Source organism: Aricia agestis, chromosome 1 (assembly GCF_905147365.1).
Source record: "Aricia agestis chromosome 1, ilAriAges1.1, whole genome shotgun sequence".
NCBI classification, from domain to species: Eukaryota; Metazoa; Arthropoda; class Insecta; order Lepidoptera; family Lycaenidae; genus Aricia; species Aricia agestis.
In genome coordinates this window covers 14,800,546-14,817,241 of record NC_056406.1, presented here as the reverse complement: position 1 = coordinate 14,817,241, position 16,696 = coordinate 14,800,546, and the positions used below count along the sequence as shown (strand labels likewise).

General features: G+C 37.0%; 1 protein-coding gene across 3 annotated transcripts; it reads left to right on the top strand.

The window, feature by feature from the left end:
* Positions 1-1,808: 1,808 nt before the first annotated feature.
* Positions 1,809-16,039, top strand: LOC121734881 (eukaryotic translation initiation factor 4E-binding protein Mextli). Of its 3 annotated transcripts, XM_042125546.1 has the most exons (13): positions 1,821-1,897; positions 2,053-2,174; positions 2,269-2,422; positions 2,503-2,656; positions 2,739-2,940; positions 4,691-4,762; positions 5,180-5,240; positions 5,450-5,591; positions 8,324-8,458; positions 9,325-9,550; positions 10,383-10,448; positions 13,694-13,812; positions 15,771-16,039. In XM_042125546.1, the coding sequence occupies exons 1-13, from the start codon at positions 1,890-1,892 to the stop codon at positions 15,873-15,875; spliced, it is 1,566 nt and encodes a 521-aa protein (XP_041981480.1). In that variant the 5' UTR covers positions 1,821-1,889; the 3' UTR covers positions 15,876-16,039. The 3 variants fall into 3 exon arrangements, with proteins under 3 accessions (XP_041981629.1, XP_041981561.1, XP_041981480.1); XM_042125695.1 differs by lacking the exon at positions 4,691-4,762 and having other exon boundaries at positions 1,809-1,897; XM_042125627.1 differs by lacking the exon at positions 10,383-10,448 and having other exon boundaries at positions 1,811-1,897.
* The last annotated feature ends 657 nt before the right edge of the window (positions 16,040-16,696 follow it).

The window sequence follows — 16,696 nt, the reverse complement described above, 5'->3', positions numbered from 1 at the left end:
CACACGGCACAGTTATGCATGCGCAAGTACAAACTATATAGAATGCGCAAGCCACATTCTTGCCGAGATCGACGGCGTATAATAATAATTAATAATAAACAACTTGACTTGAACACTGAACATATAAACACACGTGCAGACAAGTTTGTACACGAAGGCTTGCATGCCAGAATTTTAAGCAAGTTTAAAAACCATCAAGCCAAACTTTGGGGCTTGCCAAGGCCCAAGAATCTTAAGCCACCCCATATAGACGAGCGCACTGCCAACGCGTTGGCACACGCATTGGCAGTGCGCTTGCGTGAGTAATCCACACATAGGAAGGTTCAGTATGCTTTGGATCGCGCCAATTTGCGGACGGATTCAAAATGGATGTTGAGTCGCTAACAGCTGCAGCTGTATATTTATTCAGAGCTTATAATTACTTTGTAAATGTGGACAAGAAAAATTTTTTTAAGGCTATTCTCGAAATTAATTAGTAAAAGCCAAGAAAACGTAACAAACAAAGAAATAAACTCACTTTTACATATTTTATAATATTAAAATAATATAATTATTTTATTTCTTATTATTTATTAAGTATATATAAAAATATTACTTATTATTTATCATGATGAATAACATATATTTATTATTTATTAAATATTTAATTTATTTTGTTTTTAGTAAGTATTTGTTATAGCGACAAAAGATATATACAATCTGTGAAAATTTCAGAAATCTAGCTATAGCGGTTCTTGAGATATAGCCTGGAGACAGACAGACGGACAGACAGATGGACAGATAGACAGACGGACTCACAGAAATGCAGACAGACATTCAAGTCTTAGTAATAGGGTCCCGTTTTTACCCTTTGGGTACTAAAAAACATCGTGAGAAAAATAGCATGTCCAAGAACCTTATTTTTTTTGCACTCTTGTTTTGTTTTTTTTGGTTCCATAGGCAGTTTTTACTATAATAGAGCTCAAAAAATTTAAATATTTTCTCGATACTCATATTGTTCGCCATTTCGTCAAGTAAGATGTTAATTCGCCACAAAAAGGAAACGTGCACTCTTCATCGCCGCTCCGGGTGTTACGTAGTATATGACATTCTCTTTGCTCCGGGCAAACTGCGCGGCCTATGTGTGGATGGAGCACGAAGCTTGCGACAAATGTCCTTTGATCTTTGCCGACATTTCCGACACCACGCGGCAAGCTCGCAGACGCGTCGGCCAACGTTTAAATACCTACGGCCAACGCGCGAAAGCCCGTTCTACACATTGGGCCGACGCGTCTGCCAACGCGTTCTATATGGTGTGCCGACTTTATATATTATTATCATAAGTTATATTTAAGCTTCTTGGGGCTTGCGCATACTACTGTTTTACAACTTTTACCAACTACACGCACAATGTTCAGACTTCAGTGAATACTGAATATAATCACTATGCTTCAGTGTTACACAACTCGTGTACAAGCCGGCATGTGCAAGCAAAACTGTGGTCAAGCATGCTGATGCACGTGTGGTAGGCGCCTAAAACTTCGCTTTTATTATCTGTAGTAATTTGTCAAATGGCTACATTTTTCAGTTTTATTTTTATTACGAATTAATGGCGTAGCCAGGTGAGGTTTTTGTTTATATTTTCGTAAAATTTATAATGTTCTATAGCTTTCAATTGTTTTGCCTACATGATAATTGATAGCTACTGAGTAAAAAAATCCAAATTCCATATCAGTCAAAATCTTATCTTGATGTACGTAAATTAAAATACTAATTTAGAAGTGATGAACACGTATTGCAATTATTATTCTCATTTTGTTTAATAGGAACATTGTCATCACTTTCACTTTTACGCATTTCGCTACAACATAGGATTTAGTGTGCATAACCCGCATAGGGGCGCAGTAGCTATGGATGAGTGAGTTTTCAGTTTTTCTATTTTGTTCCTTTTCATTGTTTCGACACGCATAAATTATGACAGGATTAACAACAATGCAATTACCACAGCCCTTCACGTCATGAATTATGTTGACTGTTGTATGGAATATGATGTGTAATGTTTTTGATCAACAGCATGTCGACTCTAACAAAGATGACTCGGACAGTGAAAAAATTAGAAATCCCTAGACCTCTCAAATCGTCCACAAGTTCGGCTCACAACAGGAATTCAGTACTGGATGTGAAAATTAACTCTGGTGAGAATACGCAATTTCTTGTCTGTTATTTAAGATTAGGTTTTTTTAATATTCTGGAAGAAAACTTAACTACAAACATAATATTTTGTTTTAGTGGATGACCTTATTGTGTTAACTGAGGCTGTTGCTTATCAAATGATGCAAGGCAATTATGATCGAGCACTTCAAAGCAATGTCTCCACTATGTATTCTAACCTTAAATTATATGGAGCACAACTAGAATCTTTGTATAAGGAATTTCTTGACAGGTATTGAAAATCTTTATTTATGCAACAACATAAATTTAAGTAAGTATTTTATAATAATGCAAAATTATGTATTATTTTAGGTACTTTGTTGTATTCCGAAATGGATCTCAAGATGAGAGGCTTGATAAGAAAACTCGACTTCATCTACTAGAACTGATAGAGCTACGTGCTAAACATTGGCAGGGGTCTGATTACATGAGCCAGTATTACAGACACCGTGGTACACATGCAGAGGTATATTACTTATTTTGGTGCATTTAATTACTTGTATAAATAAAAATGTTTGTAAAATGATTATATTTTTATAATTACACAGCCACTTTTGGTACCAACAATGGACGGGTCGGGCTCGGGTGGCTCGGTATCCCCTACGCTGGCTACGCCTGCCGAGCCTCCGACAATGCTCGGGCCCGGGGAAGTTATCAAACCATCTGGCAAATTTCCAAAACCTACCAAGATTCCTGGCAAAAACTATTCCAAAGATGAAGTTGTAATAAGAAATGCTGACTCTGGAAAAGGTATGTTAACACCATGTTGATAATGTCATTAAAAAAAGGTTTCTTCATATAAGATAATAATGCAAAGTATAATTTTGGTCAATAAGGGTGAAGCCACCCGAGTGTAATAATTTGTGAGTCGTGAGTCGCAGAATTTCATCTAGCAGAAATTCTGCTGCTGTATTCAGTTTCATACAAAAGTCCTGTTTGATACACACAAGTGTCTTTTGAGTCACGATTTGTATGAAAAGACATTTACGTAACCGAAATTCTAAGACTCACGACTCACAAAATTATTCTTGTTTGGCTTCACCCTTAATCTTAATAATCTTACAGTTATAAGAATATAGAATATAGGAATATTGTTGCAAAATAAAGAGGCCAAAACCTAAACATTCCTTAGCATGTTAATACAATAAAATTGACATAAACAAGAAACATGGGAATATAATATAATATTTTATTGTTATCAATTTATCCATTAGCTTTTGTTTATTTTGTTATGTAAACATTTTATATCAACTTGATACCTGCATGATATTATTTTTTTAACAACACCAGGTCCAAATATTTTTTATTAGGTACTTATATTTTATGTTACATCTTAATCAGATAGATATACACTTTATTGCTCACATAAAAATGGATATACAATAAAACTTAAAGTACTTAAAACTAAGTTGTACGTGGGAGAGCCATGCTTCGGCACGAATGGGCCGGCTCGACCGGAGAAATACCACGTTCTCACAGAAAACCGGCGTGAAACAGCGCTTGCGCTGTGTTTCGCCGAGTGAGTGAGTTTACCGGAGGCCCTATTCCCTTTCCTACCCTCCCCTATTCCCTTCCCTTCCCATTCCTACCCTCCCCTATTCCCTCTTCAAAGGACCCCTTATTTCATTTAAAAAAAAAAATAAAAAAAATAAGACATTAATGTGGACAAGGGCGACCTTATCTCTTTCAGGCAACCCTGCAAGGCAGGAGAGTTCAAAAAATAAATAGATAGCAGGGTAATTATAACTCACAAATGGATTACTTAAAAATCGGTTCACAAACGGCGGAGTAATCGTTGAACATACACAAATAAAAAAAATATATATATCCACAGCCGAACATATAACCTCCTCCTTTTTTGAAGTCGGTTAAAAATATGTACTACATTGAGATAATTGTTTAGGCTATACGGATTATACTACGGATAACATAAGTCAAACTATATAATATTTTAATCTATCTTATACCTTTAAACGAGCAATTCTTGTATATACATATATATAATTGGAATCTCGGAATCGGCTCCAATGATTTTCATGAAATTTAGTATATAGGGGGCTTCGGGGGCGATAAATCGATCTAGCTAGGAATCATTTTCAGAAAGTGTCTTTTTATTCGTGTTTTATCGATAATCGATAAACTGAAAAATATGACTCTTCCTGACATCTATTGGCGAATAATAATACTATTTTGTTAGCAACTAATTGTTTTAACGACCAGCAGATGGCGTTATTAAGTAACACGAAGTCAATGAGTGTTTGATATACCGAGCAAAGCTCGGTCATCCAGGTACTTAGACTTACATGAAAATAACTAATACTTAAATAAGAAATTAAGATGTGTTACTGATATACATATAACTTATTATATAAAAAAATATATAACTAATAAGTATATTACTATTTTAATTATTAAATTTCTATTGTTAATGCTATATGAAGGAACAGTATAAGTATGATGTGTGTGTATTAGATTTGAAATGTATAATATAATATTACAGTTATGGGTATCAAGGGCAGACGGGTGCATATGATCGAGGAGCTTAGTGATACGATTATATCGTTTCAGAGAGGTACGAATGCACGGTGGCCAGGACGGCTTACGCATGGTGCCGGTCAAATACTAATATGCGCTTTTTTATACATAAACATGCCTTTACTATCATGTTATGTGGTTTGGTAATTTCCTTCTTCAATTAATTCATCTTAATAATGCATGTCCAACGGACAGGCAAAATATAAGTCTACCTGCTGATATTGTCTTCTTCTCACAAGTTTCGAATAAGGCTTTGTACTGTATTTATAATGCCTTTGACATAATGTTTTATTTCATCTAAATCATACTACTAATAAAAGCACAAAAAACGGGTTTGGATTAACATTTTCACAATTTTTTTTCACTAATGTGCTTAAAGCTGTGAACTAACAATGGCAATTTGTAAAATAATGACTCAATATCGAAATACTATTAAAAAAAATTGTGTTTATAGTGAGTCCAGGCGCAAAGGAGCGGCTCGTCCAAATTACTGGACCTAATGAGGAGAATGTTAAGTGAGTATTGCTTAAACTTCAAAACACCTGTTAAGGGTTCATTCACATATTACGTTAGGGGGAGGGGGGTGTCATACCAAATGTAATACATGATAAAGGTGTTCAACAGAGTTTGACATACTAGGTTCTAAAATTCTGAATTTAGAACTTATATGTGGTTGGCTCCTAAGTGAAATTGTAGCCGATTGTGACGTGATGTGTGTGTGCAGTCACGCGAAGCATCTGATCGGTGACACGATTCGGCGCAACGCGTCGCCGGTGCGGCTGGAGGGGGCGCTGGACGGCGGCGCGCTGGCCACCTCCCGCGCTTCGCTCGACTCCAACGGCTCCGACGAGGCTCGCCCGAGGGAGGTATGTTGTTCCTGAAGAACTGATTTTAATTTTTTGCTCCCTGTTTACTTTTGTACCATCAAAGAAATTGATTGATAGGTCGACGTAAGTCTCAAGTAAGTCGTGATCTATCAGCTCCAGCTTGATACAAACCGACCAAATAAAATAAGTCCCTCATCTGCCTATGGATCGGTTATATTAGGCCTGGAGATACTGACACAAAATTCTTGGTCATTTGTACCAGTATGGCAGTTTTACAGGGATATAATTACGTAAAGGCAAAAAGGAAAATAATGGTCATAGCGCTCGCACTGGCAGCCCAAACGCGTGGGCGTTAATCGAACGTGTCGGATAAATAACGAGTGTCGCACGATTTGTTCCACAAAAATGCTTGTATTTTCAGATAGTCGAAAAAAAATAAGTAGGCGAAAGCGTACTGCCATACTTGTCTGGTGCGGCTTACAGTCCGCGATACCGACGCGAATACGTTAATTTTAATAAAAAAATTGAACCATTTGTACCAGGCTAATTTTTGCATAGCTAATCATCGTCGAGTAGCCATTCACGAAAATCACCTTGCCATACTTTTCCGACAGCGCCCAATGGCCGCCATACCACTGCAAAGGTGTAATTTTTTTTTTCGCCAAACGATTTGTACCACCCTGAAACTTTTTTTAACAGTTTCCTGTATGATCATAAATAGGACCCTGATAATGCCATACCTGTGGGAGGCAGCGAATATGAACAATATTATTTCAAAATCCTAAGGCCCAATTCACACCAGATCGGCAGCGGCCGGCAGCGGCGCGAATAGCACTTTTAGTGTGAAATAATTTTAAACTTTATTTACATACTTATAACTACTAGTATCGCTTGAAAACTTCAAAAGTGCTCGCGGCTTCCCGCGACCGCGCGCGTCGTCGTGAGGCGCCTCGAGGCGTCGCGAGGTGCCGCGAGAACTTTCCGCCGACGGACGCGCGGTGCACAGTGGATCGAAAATCGAGTTTCATAGACATAAGAACTTGAATTTCCAGATGTAATTTTTTTGGGCTGAAATATGGTCTCCTAGTTGTTATTACATAATAAAATGTAAAAAGACGCAGCTACGTGTAATAATAAGGAAGTTACAATTTTTTTATGAAAGTAAAGAACACGGATCATTTAACAAAAAAACAATAGAATATGTCAAGTAGTTCCAGACAATTTAATTTAATTCAGTTGGAAGTTTTAAATTGTTACTGGGTACACTGGAAAAAGAGAGGGTTGATACATTATATCGCCATAATAATTTCTTTCTTCTTTCTATTTGAATTAAGTTTTTAATTAACCAAAATAAAGTACCAATGGACAGTTTTTAATTAACCAAAATGAAGTACAAATGGTGCCGTAATACAAAATATGCCAAAATGTGAGTAATAATTAGTACTATAATAGTGTGTGAGGATATAACGGCCAACCATGCAATTCCAGAGATAATATTTTTTATATTATTTTACATTTTATATTTTTACATTTTATTATGTAATAACAAATAGGAAAACATATTTCAGCCCAAAAAAATGACATTTGGAAATTCAAGTTTCTATGTCTATGAAACTCGATTTTCGATCCACTGTGCGGCGCTCTGAAGGAAGCGCGCGGACGCCAGCGGCCGCGAGCGTCCACAAGCGACCGCCCGCGGCGACGCGAGCCGCCTCTGCCGGCCTCGCCGCGCCTCTTCGCGCCGCTGCCGGCCTCGCCGCGCCTCTTCGCGCCGCTGCCGGCGTCGCCGCGCCTCTCCGCGCCGCTGCCGATCCGGTGTGAATTGGCCCTAAGATTTTATTCGTAATTTCAAACGGTTTTTCAAGTATGGCGCCACTTTTTCCCTCTACAACAAGTATGGCAAATATAATAATGGTCACATTGTATCGTATAATTTCCAAAAATCCAAATGCCATACTGGTACAAATCGTCCAATTTTTATCACTTTTTTGCTCAAGTCCGAGAGTCATCCCGCCCCATGGTTACAATCTGTAACAATTTTTTTTGGTACAATTGCCAAATGACGAGACTACAATGATGCCATGATGTAAAAAATGATTTTACGTATAGTCGTATTTTTGAAACGTGTCAAATAAATAAGTATTTCAAGTATGGCAACACTTTTTCCCCCTACTAGAAATATGGTAAAAATAATAATGGTCATATTTTGTCAAATACTTTCCATAAATTTAAATGCCATACTGGTACAAATCGTTTGGCGAAAAAAAAAATTACACCTTTGCAGTGGTATGGCGGCCATTGGGCGCTGTCGGAAAAGTATGGCAAGGTGATTTTCGTGAATGGCTACTCGACGATTATTAGCTATGCAAAATTAGCCTGGTACAAATGGTTAAATTTTTTTATTAAAATTAACATATTCGCGTCGGTATGGCGGGCTGTAAGCCGCATCAGACAAGTATGGCAGTACGCTTTCGCCTACTTATTTTTTTTTCGACTATCTGAAAATACAAGCATTTTTGTGGAACAAATCGTTCGACACTCGTTATTTATCCGACACGTTCCATTAACGCCCACGCGTTTGGGCTGCCAGTGCGAGCGCTATGACCATCATTTTCCTTTTTGCCTTTACGTAATTATACCCCTGTAAAATCGCCATACTGGTACAAATGACCAAGAATTTTGTGTCAGTATCTCCAGGCCTATATGTGATAGTTCTAAAATGTAAATTAGCATAATTAAATTATTTTAAATGTTATTTGTTTTGTTTTCAGAAATCTCCACATGTTTCGAGGGCTCTAATGCATAGCTTCTCCACTAATGATGCAGCTTTAAGCGAATACAAATACACTGTTATGTTTGGTCAACATTCCATCAAGATTACTGGAACCAATTTAGATCTTGTTAAGGTAATCAAAATAATATTAAACCTACACTTCCTGTAGCAAATAAAATTGCTTGAACTACAGAGTGATATTTCGTTTCAACATATTTTTTCGCTGACAATAGGGATGATGACAAAGTAGAAGATTATCAGTTTTTTTCTAAATAACTGCTTAAAATAAAATAAGCACTTGTAAAATTTCAGCTTAAGACTGATTTTCCCGTCACGCTGATGCGCGCGCACCGTCGGCGCTGATGGCCCAAGATGTATGAAATTGTAGGAAGCGTTTTTGAATAACGCGTAGCGGTCTGCGCTGATATTTCATACATTTCGGTATCGGCGCCGACGGTCAGCGTGTCAGAAAAATCAGCCTTATAACTTATGTAGTTTTTTTGTTATGCGCCTTCAAAGTTGGATAGTAGAGTAATTTTTTTTTAATGAATTTCTTAAAACATATTTGTATTAAGAAGAAATTTGTGTGATTTTAAGCAACTTTTGTTATGAAACCACTTTCATAAACGCAATAATTAATATAACTATCGAACAAAGTTCTCCCGCGATGCCTACAAGCTACTCTACGGTGACGTCATAATCGAGTAGCAATTTGTATGGAGCATTTCGGGCAGGTCTATTTTTATGAGATTTTTGAATAATTGTTCTATCTTGGAAAACTTTTTAGCTAACACAGTCATTTTTTCATTGGTAATTAAAGGACCTTTCCGAAATATAAACATCGTATTTCGGAAAGGTCCTTTAATTACCATCAAGAAAAAAAAATCATGGCCATTATTAGTATTAAGATGTTTTATTTCGCGATAAATATTTAGCTTATAGGCACATACAAGGATCTGTTTTAATTTAACTACTTAAATTCCTGCACGTACTTTTCAGACCGCAAAACTGGTGCTGGACGAGTATTTCGAGAGCGCCGGTGCGCTTGAGGCGCTGGGCGCGGGGTCGGGCGACTTCTTCACCCTGTCGCAGCGACCCGGCGCCGCGCTGTTACTGCGCGATGACACCGCGCTCAACGGCGCCGATGACGATGTGTTCGCGCCGCCCGACGCCACGCCCACTACACCGGCCACGCCCGCCACACCCGCCCCACCGGCGACGCCAGGTATGTTGTCTAGAATTATCAGGACCCTAAGGAATACAAATGCCACATGTATAAGAAAGTATTTGAAAATACATATTCAGATGACTAGTTTTATGGTGACTTTGTGAAATTAATTAACTTAAAGTTATTGTGACGGCGTCGGATTGTAATTTATTTATTTATAAACTTAAATTACAATTAGTGAACTCTGTGAATGAATACTTCTCTTTTTTTAAAGCATACACAAGTTTGAAATGTTTTCACTATAGGTAGCTTAGGCATGTCTGGTTTCCAGCTCGGAGAGAGTATGAAATTTCGAAATTCAGTGCATGAATTTTTAAATTTAACTCGAAGTGGTGTGAAAATGTTTGATTTTCATCAAGTAGTGGCTGACTGACGCATCATATTTCTTGTAACCTAATAAAAACTCGAACATTATCATGACATAAAGTTTGTAGTTTATTATATTTATTATAATATATATTTCATGTCATATCGTTTAAAATTAATAACATTTTCCGATATTTATATAGATATTTTATAATATACAATGTTTCTGAATATCTTTATAAAGCATATACTTTGGTTCCGAGCTACGGTCGCTGCAATTCTTCCAAATTTTACATTTCGATTCGGCCATTTTTAACTCATTTTATTCATTCTAATACAACAACTACGTGAAACCAGCTACTAGATATTTTTTGTGACTCATTCGTTTACAATGGAAATAAAGAAGGTAGTGAGTTCCACGTAGCGTATAGCGGGACCGTGGACCGTGGTAAGTGCGTACGCTCGTGCGTGCATGCGTGTGCGTGCGCGGATGCTTGTGCGTGTGACGCGGTGCGTGTTACAGCGGAGCCGGACGCAGCGCCGCGCCGCCCGCGCTTCTCGCGCGCCGCCTCCACCGATAAGTACCACGGTAAGAGTCATCACACTAATTGCTCCGCCGCTGCGGCCAAATACTTGTCAGTCGTGTTTGATATCAGTATGTAATATGTTATATACATAATATGTAAGCATGTTTGTAATGGTTAGAATACACTTATACTTTAGGTGGCCGTACTTGGAAGCATTTTGCACATTAAGGTGGGTATCCTATCTGCCGCTTTATTGCAAAGACGACTAGGGATTATACTGCATGCTTAATGGAAAATATTTTATTTAGAATTTTAAATACCTCACCCCATCTTGTCATTGAATATGTCGTCACGCAGATCGTCCGCTTGTCATGTTGTTGTAGTTTATATGTTTTATATCTATTTATGTATGTAAATATAATATTTGTGGTGTCCCGTGTCATGTCATAAAAAATTATGCAGAGGTCAGTCTATTATAAACTAAACTTTGTCTATGTTTTGAACTGCACGAATTTGGTTTTGATTAAGTCGCTAATATAATACATATTTACAATTTACATAATTCATGTATCATGACCAGTGATCGGAGTAGGTAGATTGATTTTTGCTATTTGTATCATAAATGTTCATAGAAAGGATAACGTGGATAAGCCATTATTCCGGAAAGTCATTCCGGTATTTCCGGACTCAATCAAATAAATAAATAAATAAAAATTGTTTTATTTCCGAATAGATTTGTAACAAATATTTTCAGAACGTTGATGCTAATGATGCCTACCACCGGTTCGGGAACTATCCCGGCGAGAAGAACCGGCGTAAGAAACTCGCACGGGGTCCCACTTTTTACCAAAAAAGTGAGAAAAAAATTATTCTTTTTTAAAATAAAATTTACAATTGTAACTTAAAATTATACAATGTCAACATCCATACACAATTGTAAGTCATAATATAATAATGTAGAAGTAGCCTTGCAAGGAACCATCCTACTCCCAAGATGTGCCATCGTTTATGAAATCATTGACCTTCTAATAGGCTTTGGCACACAAACGTTCTTTGACTACTTTTTTAAATTTATTAATCGAAAAATTTTGAACGTTTTCTGGGATTTTATTGTACAGGCGTATACATTGACCTTTAAATGATTTACTAACTTTAATAAGTCTGATCATCGGCAAATTCAGCTTGTGCTTATTTCTGGTGTTCCTACAATGAATGTCACTTTTAGCTTTAAATTTACTTATATTTTTTCTAACATATATTACATTATCCAAAATGTATTGAGAAGCAACAGTTAGAATACCAATTTCTTTAAATTTATCTCTCAGAGATTCAAAAGAAGACATTTTATAAATAGAGCGTATGGCTCGCTTCTGCAGCACAAATATTGTATTAATGTCGGCAGCGTTTCCCCATAAAAGGATTCCATATGCCATTCTACTATGAAAATAACTAAAATATACTAATCGTGCCGTGTCTTCATCAGAAATTTCTCTGATTTTTCTGACTGCATATGCCGCAGAACTGAGCCTACCTGCAAGATTAACAATATGAGGACCCCACTGTAATTTACTATCAAGTGTTATACCTAAGAATACAGTGGTGTCTACCAAATTCATCTTCTCATCATTCAATAGTACATTGGTTTGGACTTGCCTAACATTGGGCAAAGTGAACTTTACACATTTAGTTTTACTGGAATTTAAAAGTAAGTTATTAGCATTAAACCAATGTACTATTTTTGAGAGAGCACTGTTTACCTCGTCGTAATTTGACTGTTGTCGCTTCACTTTAAAAATAAGTGAAGTGTCATCAGCAAAAAGTACTATCTCATTATCATTTTCCTTAACAAGGTAAGGTAAGTCATTTATATAGACGAGAAAAAGAAATGGGCCTAAAATAGATCCCTGTGGGACACCTAATTCTATTTTGGTTCCATTGGACCTGTTACCGTTTACTTCAACCCTTTGAGTCCTGTTTATAAGATAAGAAGTCAAGAGGCTAAGAACTGAGTCCTTTATGCCATAGTGGCGCAATTTCCTGATCAATGTAGCATGATCCACACAATCGAAGGCTTTGGAGAGGTCGCAAAAGACACCTAGAGCGTCCTGCGACTCCTCCCAAGCTTGAAATATACTACAAAGAAGACCTATACCAGCATCCATTGTGGATCGACCCTTAGTAAATCCGTATTGATTGTCATGTAATAAATTGTTTGAATTAAAATGTACCAATAATTGTTTTAAAATTATTTTTTCAAAAATTTTACTAAGAGTTAGTAAAATCGATATAGGCCTATAATTTGTTGGGTCAGATTTAATTCCCGCTTTAAATAATGGTACGGCCTTTAAAGATGGTTTATGTTGGTAATCCATACTAATTCCATACTATATAAATGGGAAAGTGTGTCTGTTTGTCTGTCTGTCTGTTACCTCTTCACGCCCAAACCGCAGAACCGATTTTGCTGAAATTTTGTATGGAGATACTTTGAGTCCCAAAAAAGGACATAGGATACTTTTTGTCAAAGGAAAATGTACGGTTCCCGCGCGATAAATGAGTTTTGGCGCAACGGAGTTGCGAGTATCATCTAGTTTACCATAATTTTAATGAATAATGGATGAAATCGACGCAATTAAAAGTCTAATTTTTTTTAATTATACAGCTACTAATTTAAATTTTGGTTTAAAATATTAACAAAGCCTGGAATTTCGAGGGAATGTCCATATTATTATGTACGTTTCGGATCGTTGACCTCATTTCAATCTACCTACTCCGATCACTGATCATGACCAATTGATAAATCAAATGATAAAAGATGTAGTGACCTTATATGTTTAATGTATTAATATTACCACTAGCGCTTTAAAATAATATTATGATGTAAGTTTGTATGCTTATAAAAAATATTTTTCGCTACTTTTCACTGGCCAAAGCACTCAGCTTGCAGAACGCTATTTCCTGACACTCAAAAACATTATACAGAAAGTTCCTGATTGACGAGGACTTCGTCGTATTCTTCTCTATCGTTAAGTAGGTAAAATATTTGCATGATCCGCATGAGAATGCTGTCAATTGTTAATGTTTTGACAATAGTCGAGCCATCTATGTTTTCTATATTATCTAGAATGTAGATGTCGCGATTGCTGTAAAAAAGTTGGCCTTAATTATAGCTAAGGCGGGGTGCTGCCTAATGATCTCTTAGAATTCGTTTCCCTAAATGAGAATTGTGAATATCCCTTTAGTTACAATTCTGAATGCCGGTCGACGAATTTTCTTGGACGTATGGGTAATCGGGCCGTATCGTGCGCAGGTGGCGGTTCGTCGCGGCAGACTTACTCGTACGAGACGCTGGTGCAGTTCGCCGACTCGCCGCTCAGCAAGCTGCCGCCCGCCGGCCTGGCCGCCTTCCCGCCGGAGCTGGCCCGCAAGGTAACGCCCCCGCGCCGCGCCCCGCTCCGCGCGCCCCGCCCCCACCTCCCGCCCAACTACCTCGCCGCGCTGCTCTGTCGCGGCTTCTACTGATCCCCGCTTACGCTTCCCGAACGAACGAGCCTTTCTGGTTAAATGTATGGTGTGAACATAGCGTCGCACATACTAAAGTAAACTTGGAATGAAAGTTTTAACGGTAGCCTGTGCGATGTCTTGGAATAAGAATACGTTTTGTTTACACTTTGCAATTTTCCCTACCAAGCTTTGTGATTTACTTAGAACTGGCAAGTTTATAACTTTTGACTTTAAAAACTTAATCTCGATACTTGGATCGTGTCTATTATTTTGCTAATTAAATAAACTCGCCTGCTCGATAATACGTTTGACAAATCTAACTCAGTTGTAATTAAATTACTGTGATAATTCTTCTTCATTGATTAATAATATACTATAACTGATTGTGGCGTCATAGCATCTACATTTCATATTATGAAAAATACAATATATTATTCTGTGACGTCACATTGCCAGTTTCATAATATTTACATATTGCTTGTGTGCGCACTAATGTTATCCTATCCTATTGACATGGAATGTATGTTTTGTGTAAAGCTTTCCCACGCGCATGCGCAGCGTGTTCAATACTGATATTTTTATCCTATTTAAAATGTGTTTGATAACTAAACTGTCCATTTTAAATAGTATCCTGTAGTATTGGACACACTATATTCACCTACTGCACTATGCACAAAGTTGTAGCTGTTGTGTTAAATTGAATGTTACCACAATGTCTCATCAAGCTAGTCCTACCGATAGCCAAGTTCATATGAACAGACTGATTAGGAGTAAATTATTGTAAGCGTTACGTACTTTTAAAGTACCTGTTATAAGACTGATGGCCACAAGGTGTCTATGTTTATTGGTATTCGGCCACCGGCTTATTTATAATGTCAGTATAAATTCAAGTTCCGGTTGGCAAATATATTTTTTATATTGTTCTATTGATTTGTTTCTAATATAATTGGTATTTTTGCTTGACACAATGTAACTTGTTGGGTTGTTAACAAAATGTTGGGTGTATATGACTTACATTATTGTGACTGAATGTTTGTGTTCACGCTGCCCGCAGAACGGATATTCGAGAGAGGTTCGAAACAGGTAGACCAGCACGATTAAATTGATTGTCGATAATATTTCATAATATTATGTTTGTTAAACAATTGTTAATGTTTTGATTCTAGCGGAAATTCCTAGTGCATAATATATCATTGTGTTTTTTAATATAAAATTGTTTCAAAATATTTTATGTTTTTGCTTGCTCCTCGGCTCCTTAACGGATGAATGGGAATTCTTTCTCTTGCTTGCTTTCTTTTAAGATATTGGGTAGATAATAATATATAATATCATTATAATAATTATTATTACTTTCAAACACAGAATGAGGGATTTTGTTTTACTTTTGCTTCATTGCACCCTGGGCGGTTCTGATTACCTTGATCCTTTTATATTTTTATATAACTCTGCTTGGGTAGGGTATCTGTACAAAATAACCTGCTAAGAATGTTCAATACCAAAGGTAAGTTGAGTGTAATATTGTATTTAAAATATTCACCATTACAAAACGAATGTATCATAACTTTTGAATGCCGCTAAACAACCATAATTCGACTAACGCTTTTTATATTATAGTCAGTTACAGCTCCCTTACTGACAAAAAAATTCAATGTATAAGCTAATAAGCTAAACAATGTTTTGTCTTTGTCTAATAAGTTAGAAATGTCACTCGGTGACTTGACAGACTACGACAAATATTGTATAGTTAGCATATGACTTTCATAACATTTGTTTCTTAGTTAGGGCTAAGCTTAAGTAGTATATATTATATTTGACTCAAAAATGCTATAGAAATTAGAAATATGAACCTACTGATATATTAAAACATCGCATAATATTTCCAGGGTTGCCTGGAGTTCGACAGCGTTAGCTACTTGAAGAAGGTCCGCGCGGCCGGCGGCACCACCGTCGCCTCAGTCGACGCGCCCGACTCGCCCGAGCCCGAGTAACCCGACCCCACCCGACCCGAACACACACCCTGGCTATGGCAACATCTGTGGCTTGACAATCCAGATTACAGCTACAACTTGAGTAGTAACTTCTGGCTCCGAGGACTATCGAGGCATAGGAAATTTGATAATACTAAAACCAGTTGACCCCGATAGCGAGGTACACTTTAGTATTTGAAATAACTCGGAGATACGGCTAGATACTGCTGCCAAGTTGTCATGATCTAGTAGCGGACACGTTAAGTTTCATGTAGAGAATAGAATCACGAGGACCAAAATATTGTGTAGTTTCGTACCAGTCGCCTCATCTTTGTGGCACTTTACAAATGAAAAGTTTTCGAGAGCGTCTAAATACAACCTACTGCTTATTAGATTTATTTAGGCTCGAAGTTAATGAGGTTCTCATTGCGCTGCATTTGAAAATATATAAAAAAAGAGTTTTTATTATTGTAATAGAGTGCCATTTCCGCTTCGCGTTTTAGATTTTCAAACGACTACACTGGCATAGTTCTCCTTTCCTCTATTCTTCAAAGATTTTTTATACTTTTAGCGATTATTATTATCAATAATAAATATGTTTGCTTCTTTTTCGTGACTTCGATGTTGCCATAACAGAGGTTGTTTTAATTTCAATAGCCATTATTCACATATAGTTTTTTCAACGCTCGCCCTTCGCACTTGCGCTACTTATGCTAACACTATAATATGTGTTTTTGTTTTTATTTTAGAGATATAAAGATGACCAGGAAAATAAATTAAGCGCAACAGTACAGCTCCATCTACAATAATTTGTATTGTTTTTAAAGATTTATTTAATAGCG

Bases quoted from the DNA above. Each gene is read 5' to 3' on its own strand.
- LOC121734881 (XM_042125546.1), top strand. The intron at 4,763-5,179 runs GTACGAATGCAC...TTGTGTTTATAG, and splicing joins GATTATATCGTTTCAGAGAG to TGAGTCCAGGCGCAAAGGAG. The intron at 8,459-9,324 runs GTAATCAAAATA...CGTACTTTTCAG, and splicing joins CCAATTTAGATCTTGTTAAG to ACCGCAAAACTGGTGCTGGA.